Below are 13,303 nucleotides of genomic sequence, written 5' to 3'. Positions count from 1 at the left end.
AACAAAAATTCGGAGAGATGGAAACTCGACTTCAATGGGTAAAGCTATGATAAGTCAAAGAGAAAGGCATTGCCCCGACAAAGAATTTTCACTACATCGTTCATGATGTTAATCTTGAACATACTGTAAATTTTTGATATCGTGCTATTGTTTAGATAACAATATTAGTGCTTACCCGGGCATATCCTGGTATGACCATGCGAAGACATCTTTGAACTCTTGAAGTAACTCAACGAGGTCCTACTTTGTTTCTTCGGTTATGTACGTTACTTTAAGGTCACAATCTCCATTGTCTCCTCATGAGGTAAAATTTCCTTCCTGTTCTACCATCCTCAACAAGTCCGGAGATAGGCTACAATCTACGTCATTTTCAAAGTCATAAAATCCCTCTAAACACATGTCTCGCTCAAAAGGAGATTCTGAGTTTGTAGCAGCGTCATTCATGTCATTGATATCTAGGGACCTATTGTAGGTACAAAAGAACATACAAAGAATATATGAATTTATGAATAATTATTTGTACAATATGATTATGAATGAAAGAATGATGTGGAAGAAAATCTAAAAGAATGAAAGAATCAAAAATAATTATTTGTAAAGAATGAAAGAATACTAGCTCAAAAATGATCACAATAATGTATTTCATTAAAAAATGACGTTCAGACATGAGCCTATTCCACACAGGAATTCTTATTGCCTCTAGGCTAAAAGCAACAAATATGTTCTGAACATTACTCTAAATAAACTCTAAATATTACAGAGATTTCTTCTGCAGTCTGATTGCTTAGAACACTCCCAGGTTTATAAAGGCGAATATCTAACAAGGTCCCTTTTCAGTTGTGAACATTTCCCAACATTGTGCATATGTTTCTCTCTTCTTTAATTTTTTTACAGAACTCTATCTCTTTATTGTCCATCATGCTTTAAACCAAGGCCCTGAATTCCACGCACTATTGGATCTCGTGCCCCTTCTCATGATAGTACTCACAATAGTTCCTTGTCTTTCCATGGCTTCCTCCTGAATAAAAAATGACTCATCCCTTTCTTGCCATCTCCTTCCTGACCCAACTCAAATGAGTTTTTACTTTTGCAATGTTTGTCTTGATTTTTCTCCCCATATCTTCACTCATCGTGTTTACCCTATTATCAACATGATTGGGTAGTAGATTAGATGCGTCATCGAACTTGACAATACCCATATTGATGAGCCTTTCAACTAGCTTTTTGAAAGCGATGTAGTTTTTTATCGAATACCCCGTGATTTCTGCATGGTATTAGCATTGGGCGTTTGCATCGTACCCTTTAGGAAATGGGGGTTGCATTGGTTTCAAGTAGAAATGTGATACTATATGTGCGTCAAATAGGTTTTGATATAGCTCTCTATACGTCATTAGTATAGGCGTAAACTGGGACATTTTCGTATTTGTCATCGAGTAAGATTCTTGCCTTGAAGGGCCATGATGGCTAGCGATTACTGTCTTTGGCTGGCCTACAATAATTGGTTTTGGGTATCCCTTGTTATACATGCTTGCGTTATTTACCTCATTCTTCCTCTTCCTCGAAGCTTTTAAAGTATTGACTTGGGAACTCCACTCTTGCCTTTTTTATTTGTAACGATCTTCAAATTACTTTGGAAACTCTACTCTCGCCTATTTTATTTCTGCTAGATCATCAAGGACCACAGGATTGGTTAGATTGTCTCCCGGACTAGAATTTGAGCCTATCGGGTGATTCATTAGTGTCGAGGTACTGATCTGGTATTGGGGTTTGATGTTAACAGACACCTTTTGTGGATACCCATCTGGTTGTGCCTAGGTGATTGTTGGTGTAAAGCCTGGAAAATAAACAGGGTCTTCATTATCATCCCCAAAGTGGACCGCTGGGTTTTTTCCTTTTTCTGACCCTTTATCCAATAATTGGGTTAACTGGCTCATCAGATTTATTTGGAATTCTAGCATCTGATCTTTCATCTCTTGTTGAAATTTGGTCAATTACTCTAGCATATGTATTTGCATCTGCTCTAATCTCTCCAACCTTTGGTCCATTCCTTTAGTTTCTGCTCGGGTACTATAAGGGTGTTGGTTTTCCAGATTAGCTGAAATAATTTTACTCAATTAGGGTCTTTTAATGATCCTTAATGCATATGATGTCATGTAATGCAAATGCATGAAATGAATGCAAAAAAGACGTTGACTCTGATTCAATTCCATTTAGAAAACTTTACTAAAAAATAAATTTCTTTACATAAAACGGATGCATGTACGGCCTCGCCCTCATACTCTAAGAAACAACATCGATCTTTCCCTTTGTCCGGATGTTTAAGATAAATCTTGTAAATTTCCAATGGATGTCACTACTAGCTCTTTCTTGCTTGATCCTGGTTGCGATCCATCATCTGCTCATCCTCGTAATGCTCATCAGCTTCTTTAAGGAAGTCGAAATATTGACGACTCTCAGATAATTAGCTTGAATCTTCGGGTCACGAAGTAAAGTCATGTACTCTTCCATCACCTTTCTTTTGTTGTGTTTCTTGGAATATATTCTGGCAGCCATATTATTTTCCACTTTATTAAGAAATTTGTTTTCCATGACAAGCTCTCTAATTTAGTAATCAAACTTGAATCAACACCTTTTTTATAAGATGAAAATGCAATGTAATAATAACCAAAACAAAATGAAACGGGTTAGTACAAAGCAACAACAAACAAGAAAAATAGAGTACCTACTCAGGTGACCACTAGGGGTTTGAAGTGGTTCTACCTAGGGTGGGCTCCTAAGGTTTTCTACATGTGGTTTGGTTCTAAAGTAAAGATACCTGAACCAGCAGATTCCTCAATCATCACCCATTATAGGCTCATATAAACCGAGTTCAGTTCAGGGGAATACATTTCCCTATGGCTGCACGGAGATGAAAATCTCACGAAGACATAGGTACGGATGTATCCTGAAAGCGATCCACTATCCTGCACGAAGGTGAAAACCTCACGAAGAATTAGTTTTTCACTCCCACTTAAAAGGGTATAACCGAACGGTTATGCAAATGCAATATGCAAAAATATGTCAAGAGACTTGAACAAATAAAGCAAATATAGCAAAATGAAGCAAACTATAAAAATGAAATGCAACGAAAGGATCGTAAATTTAAACCAAATTATCAACTTTCGACAAAAAGACAAGAAACAATCAACTCGTGGCTTGACTCTCTTATTTTCTCCCCAATAGAGTCGGCAAGCTGTCGAAGCCATTTTTTTGTAAAAAGGTCGTCGACTTTAATGTTGAAAACGAAAACGAATATGGGAGTTGTCACCAATCTTTTTTGATGAGGTGTGATCGGGTCACCTCGTAAAATGATTATTTTTAGTTAACGGTTTGAATTTATTAAAACAACTATTTTGGTTCACGAAATTAAGAAAAACGGGTTCGGGAGTCGGTTACGTACGAGAAAGGATTAGCACCCTCGTAATACCCAAAATTGGTACCTAGTTGATTAATTAGTGTTTTAGTATCGAAGATTGAAAATTTTGAAGAGTTTTAAAAATAGGATCCTAAAAAAACTTGAATAACATGGGTTGGAATTTAGGATACTCTTGTTCTGAAAGAATATCACATCCAGCACGTTAGGATACAATACTTTAAACCCTAGAAACCAAGATCACCTTATGGTTTCCAAAACCCATACTTTGAAATTTTAAGAGGATATTTGGCTATTTGGTCAAACGAGAAATCGAAACCTAGCACGTTAAGACACATTTTCTCGAATTTCCAAACGCAAAATATTACCTTATTTAGAAAAATTTTCCTTTTTGAATTTGGATAAAAATTATGTATATTTAGTTTACTCGAATATGGTATAAAGTAGGGCTAAAATGTAAGAGAAAATGTCATGTTTAATGAAAATGGTAATGCAGCATAATTTGAAATAATATATAAAATGGTGCATGTACATGAAACAATGACATATCTAAAATAATAAAAGTCATAGCATTTACTAGTTAAATCTAACATTAATTAAACAAAAATAAATAAATAAATAAAATGGAATGTATATATAATAAAGTAAACATGAAAGTATTTATAATAATAATAATAATAATAATAATAATAATAATAATAATAATAAGTAACAAAAGATAAAAATAAAATAAAAGGACCAAATTAAAATATACGTAAAATTTGAAGCATAGCTTTTAATAAAGTATACAAATAATGATAACAATGGATAATAATAGTAATATTAAAGTAATAATAATAATAATAATAATAATAATAATAATAATAATAATAATTGTAATAAAATAATAATAATGACTATAATAATAAAATAAAATGCTAATGTTAATATTGATATTAATAATATTATAGTAAAAATAATATTAATAACAAGAGTAATGCTAAAAGTAGTATTATTAGCGAAAATAATGGTAATAATCTTAATAACAATAATACTAAAAAAATTTAATAATAATAAAAATAATATTAATATTAATTAATTTTAAAAAAATGAAAAAAAAGGATTATAATGAACTAAAAATAGAAATTCGGGGTAAATTTGAAATAATTTAAAAAAGAAAGGACCTATTTGAACGCGCGAATAACAAGGAGGGACCAAATGGGCAATTTTCCCCACCCTCCAAAACGCGCAGCTTGAAAAGGTACCAAATTGAAAGCCAAAATAAATCATAGGGCGCGATTAAAAAACAAAAGGACTTAATTGTAAATACATTAAAAATCAGAAGGGCCAAAAACGAAATTTGCCTTTCCGCTTAAAAACACGCGGATCTTAGGCCGGGTCGGGTCTAGTCGGATGGGTCAAGCTCGAAACGACTCCAAAACGACGTCGTATTGGTCTCTGAGAATGGACTCCAAAACGACGTCGTTTTGAGCATGTATATAAGTCATTTTAACCCTGCCCCCCCAAATCATTTACAACCTATTCCAAAAAAAAAACAAACTCCAAACAGCTCCCCATGCTTTCTCCCCTTTCTGGAATCCGGCAAGGATTCCGGTCGTCGGAGCGCCGTCGGGTGCCACCGTCCGCCACCATACACGGTGGCTAGAGTTCAAGGTAAAATTTTTGTTTTTACTTTTGATATATTTGTATGTATATAAACTGTTTTTTATAAAAAAAATAAAATAAGGAAGATATAGGTATATATATTTTCGAAGGGAGAGAATAAAGGAGAAAAAAAAAAGAAATAGAAAAAATAAAAAAAAATCTTAACACCTTATTGCCTTTGAATCTATTTCGAATTTCTTCGTTTTTTATTCCAGAAAACAGTCTTTTTTCTTCCCCCTTTTTACGGTAGATTTTCATGTCTTTTATAGCCAATTACAACATATTTTTTACTATTTTTCTACTGTTCTTGTACTTGCTGTTGCGTGTGGCTTCTTTTTCTTGCAGGCGATTGACGGGGCAAGTGGGTAGGTGGCTACGGTGGTGGCAAAGCAAGTGGACGACTGGCCAACTGGGTCCAAAGACCTTAGGTAGGAGATAAAGAAAAGTCATAATCATTGCATCAATTCCACTACAAAAAAAAAAAAAGTCATAGTCATTGCATCCATTCCACGACAAAAAAAAAGTCATAGTCATTGCATCCATTTTGATTTGAAGCTCAACTTGCAAATTGGGATATAAATTACAAAATCCAAAATGATTTCCCTATTAAATACACGTAAATAAGAATGAGATATCTTATTTAGAGAAAAATAGTTAGGAAAAATAATACCCTTTAAAAGTTCTCAAACTTTTTGAAAAAATAATTAAGCTCTTGTTTTTTTAATACTTGAATTTTTAAAATGTATAAAAAGACCCTCAAATTTTTTAAAAACAATTACGCCCTATTTTTTTTTGCAGTCAATTGAATAATTAAACTGCCAATATGCATAAAAAAGACCTTCAAACTTTTTTAAAAAAGTAAATAACCTTTTACTTTTTTTCTTCACACTCAATTATCAAAATGCATCAAAAAGCTCTTTGACCGTTAAAACTAACCGCTCCTAATTTTTTTCAATTAAAGTCATCACTTGTCACAATCATTGTGTGACATGTGGTAAAAAATGATAAAAAATAAAAATCAATAAAATTTATAAAAATTATTAAATTTTAATAAAAATATAAGAAATATTTATTTTTTATTAAAATTAGAAAAATATTATAAAAATCGTAAAAATTATAAAATATATAGAAATATAGAAAAATATATAAAATTTTATAAAGTCATAAGAAAATGATAAAAAATGTAAATAAATATAAAATTCGTAAAAGAATTATAAAAATTATCATATCAAAAGAAGCATTTTATAATTTTTCTATAACTTTTATTGATTTTTTATTTTTTATCATTTTTTGTCATATGTCACACTGTGTTGCGACACGTGATGGCTTTAACTGAACAAAAACTGGGGATCGTTAACTTTAATGGTTAAATGGCCTCTTTGATGCATTTAATAATTTTTTTATGATATTTATAAAATTTTACAATTTTTTTATATTTTCTACTGTTTTTATATATTTGTTCTAATGTTTAGTAAATTTTAAATATTTTTATTTATTAAATTTTAATAATTTTTATAACTTTTATTGATTTTTATTTTTTTATAATTATTTTGTCATGTACGATGCAATGATTGTGACACGGGGTGACTTTAACTTTAAAAAAATAGAGATAGTTAATTTTAACGGTCAACTGTTAAAGATTATGGTCAAATGACCTTTTTGATGCATTTTGGCAATTGAGTGAAAAAAAGGGGTTTAATTGTCTTTTTTTTCTTGAAAAAATTTGAGAATCTTTTTTATACATTTTGAAAATTCAAATACTCAATTGAACGTAAAAAAAAATACAGAAATATAATTGCTTTATAAAGAAAAGTTTAAACAAAAGTTAAATGAATAATTAGCTAGGGCATTGTTGATGTCACGATATATATATATAAACAAAAAATCATATTTATCAACTAGCAATGCTGGATATTAATTTTCATAAATTGATTAAAATTCACAAAAATCCAATTAGTACTCCACAATTGGCATTCATTAGCGTGAGATCACCATTTGAATAAATGTTTAACGCGTAACCTTAGAGGAAAAATGTATAAAATTGAGTGATTTTCATGCCTCGTAAAGACATGACACATGCCATCAACCACAACTATCTATACCCATCATCAATTCAATTAAAAAAATTATGGGAATACTTCTCATTAATTAAAATATATATATCTATATATTGGGGATTTAAAGTCAAATTAATTACATTGCTAAAACATCAATTATATATCTATACTGTTATTTAAGTTTCTGACTGAGTTGGTGTCATCATCATCGAATCACTGACTCGGCCAGTGAAATTACGGAAACGTAAATATGTTATATTATTTGAGAATACTTTAGTATTTTTATTTTAAAGATCAATACGAATATTCATATGCTAGGATTTAAACCCGAACCAATTGTATTAATAAAATATTTAATAATGATGTTGATTGAGTTAGTATCACAAATTAACTCGACATTGACTCAAGATTTATGACAACACTATAATAAACAATTTGATCTATTTTTTCATTATAATATCATACATATTTCACGTGTTGTTATTAATTAGTATCAAATTATACGTTTTATTATTTATTATATGTAATTATTTTTTTTGAAAGGTAAATTCATTAATTCATATTCAATGAATAGAGTCATACAATTCAGGAAAAAAATAACAACACTTGTCATAGATGATGGAGGAGAAGCTCCATCAACACAACAAATGTTTTAGCCTCAGCATCAATAGAACATTATGACACGTTGGCAATTGCCTTTGTCATAACTCAAGCACGACATATCTGGAATGATTTCAAACACTTAATACGGTAAGAAAATTTGCCTCGGATGGTCCAAAGCGATGAGCAAAAATCGACAAAAGAATTGAGCATTTACCAAATTAAAGAGGACGACAACAAAAGCATCCCTAAAATCAATTGCAAAAGGAAGATTACATGCATAAATAATACTAAAAAACGTGTTACAAGAGCTGATAAAAACTTCTAAAACTAAAGACTTATTAAACAATGGAAAAACAAATATATATATATATATATATAATTTAAGACAATATGAGTCCAAATCGACTCGTGAAATAATTTATTATTCCGAAATACTCTCAAAACAGAAACAAATTAAAAAGTTGACGAAGAGCCACCCATCTTCCTAGAAAAACTATTGGTGACCAATGGAGTTTTAGCAAACGACAGGCAATGTCATCTATCCATCACAACTTGTAAAGACAACAAATATACTCACAAAATAGATCTACAAATTGAAAAGATAGAAGGTATGTGGAGTGAATAAGAAAAAGAAACAAAGAAAGAGTTAGTGGGAGGGAAAAAAAGGTGGGCAATAGTCAACTTGAAGGTTGGCACCACCGCCGGGCAAAACAAAAAATAAGAAGTAAACAGTCGAAGAAAAAAGAGAATTTATTTTTTTAGGATTTTGTAATTTATTGTATGTTTTTTAAATATAATTTGTAGTAGATATAAAAAAGGTGAACATAATGGTTAATATGAAAACATTGTTAATTTAAATCCTTTTGACTATGATATCAACAATATTCACCATATCCAATTATATAGCGACACTTACATTTGAAAATAGGGAAAAAGATTATATATTTATATTTTTCATATTTGTCCATCAAATTCTTTATTTCCCCAAAGGCAGCACCACATGCTACACAGTTGATTTTTATAAGTTTAGAAGGATTTTACTTTTAAAATGACAAGAGACTAAATCTTGAAATTTATAAAAATAAAAGGATTAATAACATAATTTAACCTAAATTTAGAAATATTAGCAAACAAACAATTTATTTGTTGGGTAGCTTTAGACTGTGCTAAGTGGCTCGCTCTAGCCTGGATTAGATTTGTGCAGAATATTTTGGAAGAATTTTTTTCCTCCAAATTTTATAAGGGTTAAACTATAAATTTATTATTTTTGAATGACCAAAAATATAATTTTACTCTATTAACTAAGTGCAGTTCCCTGGCAACAAAAAAGAAAAATCTGCTATATATCACGTATTTCAATTTGTTTGAACTTTTCTTGAGAAAATAATCTTCATAATCGAAGCTGACTTTAACCCTTTTCTATCTTCCAAAAGAGAAACACAAATCATGTCCCAATCTCGACCAGACAAGAATCCGCCGAAGCAGAACAAAATATCAAGTTCTTTGTCCCTGTTTTAAGCTTTGGGTCTGATTTCAATGCCTTCAACAATAACCCCACCTTTAAGCTGCTGACCCTTGATTTCCATCAAACTCATTTTCACTTCTTCATCACTTTCGCCATTGAAGAACTCCCCCAGCTCCATCTCCATCCACCCATCCTCCCTTCTACTCATAACCCTATCATCTCCTTTAACAACCCTCGATTTCATCATCTGTTTCCTGTTTGAATAGAACAGGTTCTCCAATCGCTGTTTCTTGTCGTCTTGGCATCGCAGGTAAGCTGTGTTCTTGAATGATTGGTTCCCGATTTCGATCGATGTCTCTGATGGTATTAAATCAAGCCCGTATGCGCGTTCGGTGATTTTAAGTAACAAATAAGCTCCGTATTTTGTGTTTGGAGATAGCTTTTTGCTTCCGATATTGCCATTGATTTCCAACCTGCTGCTACTTATGAGTTCGGCTACCTCTGAGAATCTGAAAATGAAGAAAATTGTTGTATTTTCGGGTTCAGATGATTCAAGTTCGGGTTTTATAATTAAACTACTGACCTTGATTCAGGGATGGATTTCCAAGTCCAAAACATTGGATCATTGCTCGAACTTATAGAAAGCTGCCTTGCTGATAAAATATATGATTTTCTTCCACTTGGTCTATCTAATTTGAAACTCTGCATTTTCATGAAACAGATGATGAGAAAAAAATCATTAAATTTATAAGCACCTTTGTTGTTTCAAACAGGGTTTTAATGGAAACTAACCATTTTGCCATCAGCAATCAGAACAGGGTTGCAGAGGAGGTGATAAAGCTGTTTCTTTGAAGCAAACAAAAAAGTTGTATTACAAGCCTTGGACACAATTTCATGGTAATCAGATGGCAAGAACTTGTCCCAAACCAAATCAGAATCCGCCGCCGATCCGACAACAGTCGAAACCGACGATGATTTACAAGCATCTGAAGGAGACGTGAGGGACAAAATCACTGCAACACAGCTCTCTGGCAATACGTTCATGCCTGAAACTGAAACTTCTATTTTTGGTTTTCTTAATGGTGTTGAAAACAATGAAAGAACAAATATAACCGAAAGAGGAAAAGAACTGTATGATGATCCAAAGGAGATTATTGTGGGTCGTTTTCCCAGTGGGTAATTTGCTGCTGGTATATGTGTGTAGATTCCAGCGAAATCAGTGAAACAGACGGGTAAATAAAACAAAGCAAGGGGCTGTCTTGATTAAAATTCAGGGATTCATACTTTTCGTGTGTGCATTTCATGACTTGAATACATTCAAGTCAACAAAGGCCAAAGCATAGCTTGCCCTTATTTGAGGGAATTAATTTAATAATTGTTTAATAAATCAACTTCCAGAATTTTCAATATTATGACCCTTGTTCTAAATTCCTCCTTCAACTTTAAGTCCTTACATTACTAAAATTTGTTAATTTACCTCTCATCCAGGCAGTTTTTATGTTTCTTCTCCTTTTTTCTTTTTTTCTATTTATTTGGTATGCTTTATTTATTGTTTTGTCAGTTTTGCTTGCCCTTAAAGGATGTGTAGACAAACACGTATGTTTGGGTTCTGTGTGGTCTATTCTTATTATTAATTCAAGAGGTGTTCGGTATTTTCTCTAAAAAAAAAGATTATATCAATTAAGTCCTTACATTATTAAAATTTATTAATTTAACTGTTAAATGATGTAATTAAGTGGGTTCATTAAGTAAAAATAAGACATTAATATGACAAAAGTTTAAACTGGTAATCTAGGTACACCTGTTCTGTAAATCCAGATACTAAAAGTGAAGTTTTTAGGATACAGATAACAGAGTGTACAACAAAAACAATTATATTACTAATTTATAAAGAAAACGTGTAAATTGTATTGGTCGTATCCTTTTAACTTTTAAGGATTTTTGGTAATTAAGTGATAACCTAAGTCTTCACAACTCTAATTTTAAGAAAGTTTGTGAAACTTGATTAGTCTTGGCTTTTGCACTTTAGGTACTCTTCTCTTTTGGTCAAATCCTGATTTTCATCCCTTTACTGTATTCAAATTTAAAATTAAATTGGTATACATTAACTTGGCATGATTCTGATTTAGTTTTAAATTTGAATATAATAATCCAAGGACCAAAAAAAGAATTTGACCTTTCTAAATTTTACTTTAGCAAGTGTAAACGTGAAAGTTTGGTTGTAAGTAGAGGTGATAATGGGTTGGGCTACCCAATTCGGCCCGACGGCCTGCTCAAAAATTGGGAGGGTTCGGGTAAAAATATAGGCTCAAAATATGGGTTTGGGCAAAAAAATGAGGCCCGTTTAGAAAACGGGTCGGGCCTCGGGTAAAACTTTTTTGGCCCGGCCCGAATTATATATTTAATATATGTATTTATTTTTATTTTTAATAAAATATACTTTTTAAAATTTAATATGCTATTTTCTTTTTAAAATATGCTATTCTGGTGTTGTAAAATTTAATATGGGCTGGGCCGGGTCAAGCTCGGACTTAGCAATTTTCTTTCGGGCCGGGCTTGAACAAATTTTTAGGCCTATATTTTGGGAGGGGGCCCGGGCTCAGAAAACGGGCCTAACATTTTGTCTGGGCCCGGCCCGAACCCAGCCCGACCCAAACCCGATTTGGCCCATGATCACCTCTAGTTGTAAGGAAAGTTGGTGTTAATAATATTTTATTAGGTTTTTACTTTGCGGACTCCAAATTAATCCATGCAAAACAATGGCTTACTATTTGGTATTATGGTCGTGTATTTTTTTATTCTATAATTAGTCTCAAAAATTTTTTATGTGTTTCTTTTTTTTTTAATATTTATTTTTAGTATTTAATTATATCCCTATAGTATATTTGTCAATCTCTTTATTCAATTTATGGAGTCTAAAAATCCACTAGCAATATAACAAATAGTTTTCCTTTTATATATCTAGAGCTAAAAGGGCAATGATGAAAATGGTAGATTTCAATTTAAGTATCATAACAGATTTAAATATTTGATTTTATATTAATTTTATTAATTATATAATAGTTTTTAAAGGAAATTTCATTACTTAAAATAGAAGCAAAAGACCCAACAAGTCTAATTAATCCTACCCATTACACTCGATCCTATAGTTCTTCAGTCTCAATGGAACTTGACAAAGATAGATTAAAACACAAAATATCCAAAAGATAGTCGGAAGAACTATCTCAAACCGAGTTGTTAGCATATCATAAGGCCACCTTAGCAAGCTTGTAAGACGCCCTATCAGTTTTCCTACTAATCCATTATCAGAAAATCTACCAACAGAAGCTGTTAACTCTACACAATCACAAACAAACATACCAAGCTCAAAATTATCTTCCTCGTGCCCCCTAAGAGACTTCACCATACGAAAGATCCAATTCAATAACAATATTACTCAATTGTCTTGAATTCAACCACGACAGAGTTTCTTGAGCAACTATGGCCTCATCTATGTGGGGACATACACGCTAGCACTAGAGCCAACATAGTAGCCCCAAAACTCACCATGATCGTTTTGAAGAATAACGCTCAAGGTAGTAGCAGCTTCATCAATGAAAATGGCAACACATACTGTTAAAAAATATGGATATCACATATATAATAAGAATAATTACATGTTATTATTTATTATCGTAAAAGGTTAGTCCAAATTAAAAAATATGAGCATCACATAAAAGACACTTACTTATAGTGCTTGGTTGTATGGACATAGACATTACACTAAGGGAAGAAAAACTTGCACCTCTTATTGCGGCAAACACCCCTAATGTTAAAAGGGATTTTGAGAGGTGAGATCGTTCAAACCGCATGAGTCTAATGATCATGAGCATAGGATTCCAGAAGCATTCAGGGGTATAGAATCTGAAGAGATTACTCAGGTCAAGGGTTTCCTTGACGAAATTGAGAAACGTTTTGTCAAAAACAATAAGTTCGAGATGACATAACTTTTGATTTCTTTAATGTCTGTGAAGTATAAGGGTCAAGGAAACATGAGGGAGTGCATTATGGAGATGTTCCATGTTGCTTCAAAACTTAAGGCATTTAAGATCAAGCTTTCTAAGGAACTGCTTGTTCTTATGG

General features: G+C 31.9%; 1 protein-coding gene and 1 long non-coding RNA gene across 2 annotated transcripts; one reads left to right on the top strand and one right to left on the bottom strand.

The window, feature by feature from the left end:
* Positions 1-9,067: 9,067 nt before the first annotated feature.
* LOC105761078 (F-box protein PP2-B13) lies at positions 9,068-10,225 on the bottom strand. Its single transcript, XM_012578750.2, has 3 exons — positions 9,974-10,225; positions 9,765-9,883; positions 9,068-9,690 (listed from the first exon to the last, which is right to left on the bottom strand). Exons 1-3 carry the CDS (start codon positions 10,223-10,225, stop codon positions 9,231-9,233), a joined length of 831 nt encoding a protein of 276 aa, XP_012434204.1. The 3' UTR covers positions 9,068-9,230.
* On the top strand, positions 9,345-10,588 carry LOC105761079 (uncharacterized). Its single transcript, XR_008190583.1, has 2 exons — positions 9,345-9,491; positions 9,988-10,588. It is a non-coding gene; the product is annotated as an uncharacterized LOC105761079 (long non-coding RNA).
* The last annotated feature ends 2,715 nt before the right edge of the window (positions 10,589-13,303 follow it).

This window comes from Gossypium raimondii, chromosome 11 (assembly GCF_025698545.1).
Source record: "Gossypium raimondii isolate GPD5lz chromosome 11, ASM2569854v1, whole genome shotgun sequence".
NCBI lineage: Eukaryota > Viridiplantae > Streptophyta > Magnoliopsida > Malvales > Malvaceae > Gossypium > Gossypium raimondii.
This window is presented reverse-complemented; position numbering and strand designations above follow the sequence as displayed.

Coding starts and splice junctions, on each gene's coding strand:
- LOC105761078 (XM_012578750.2), bottom strand. CDS start 10,225: ATGAACGTATTGCCAGAGAGCTGTGTTGCAGTGATTTTGTCCCTCACG. Junction 9,884..9,973: donor TGATTGCTGATGGCAAAATG/GTTAGTTTCCAT, acceptor ATGAAAATGCAG/AGTTTCAAATTAGATAGACC. Junction 9,691..9,764: donor AAATCCATCCCTGAATCAAG/GTCAGTAGTTTA, acceptor CTTCATTTTCAG/ATTCTCAGAGGTAGCCGAAC.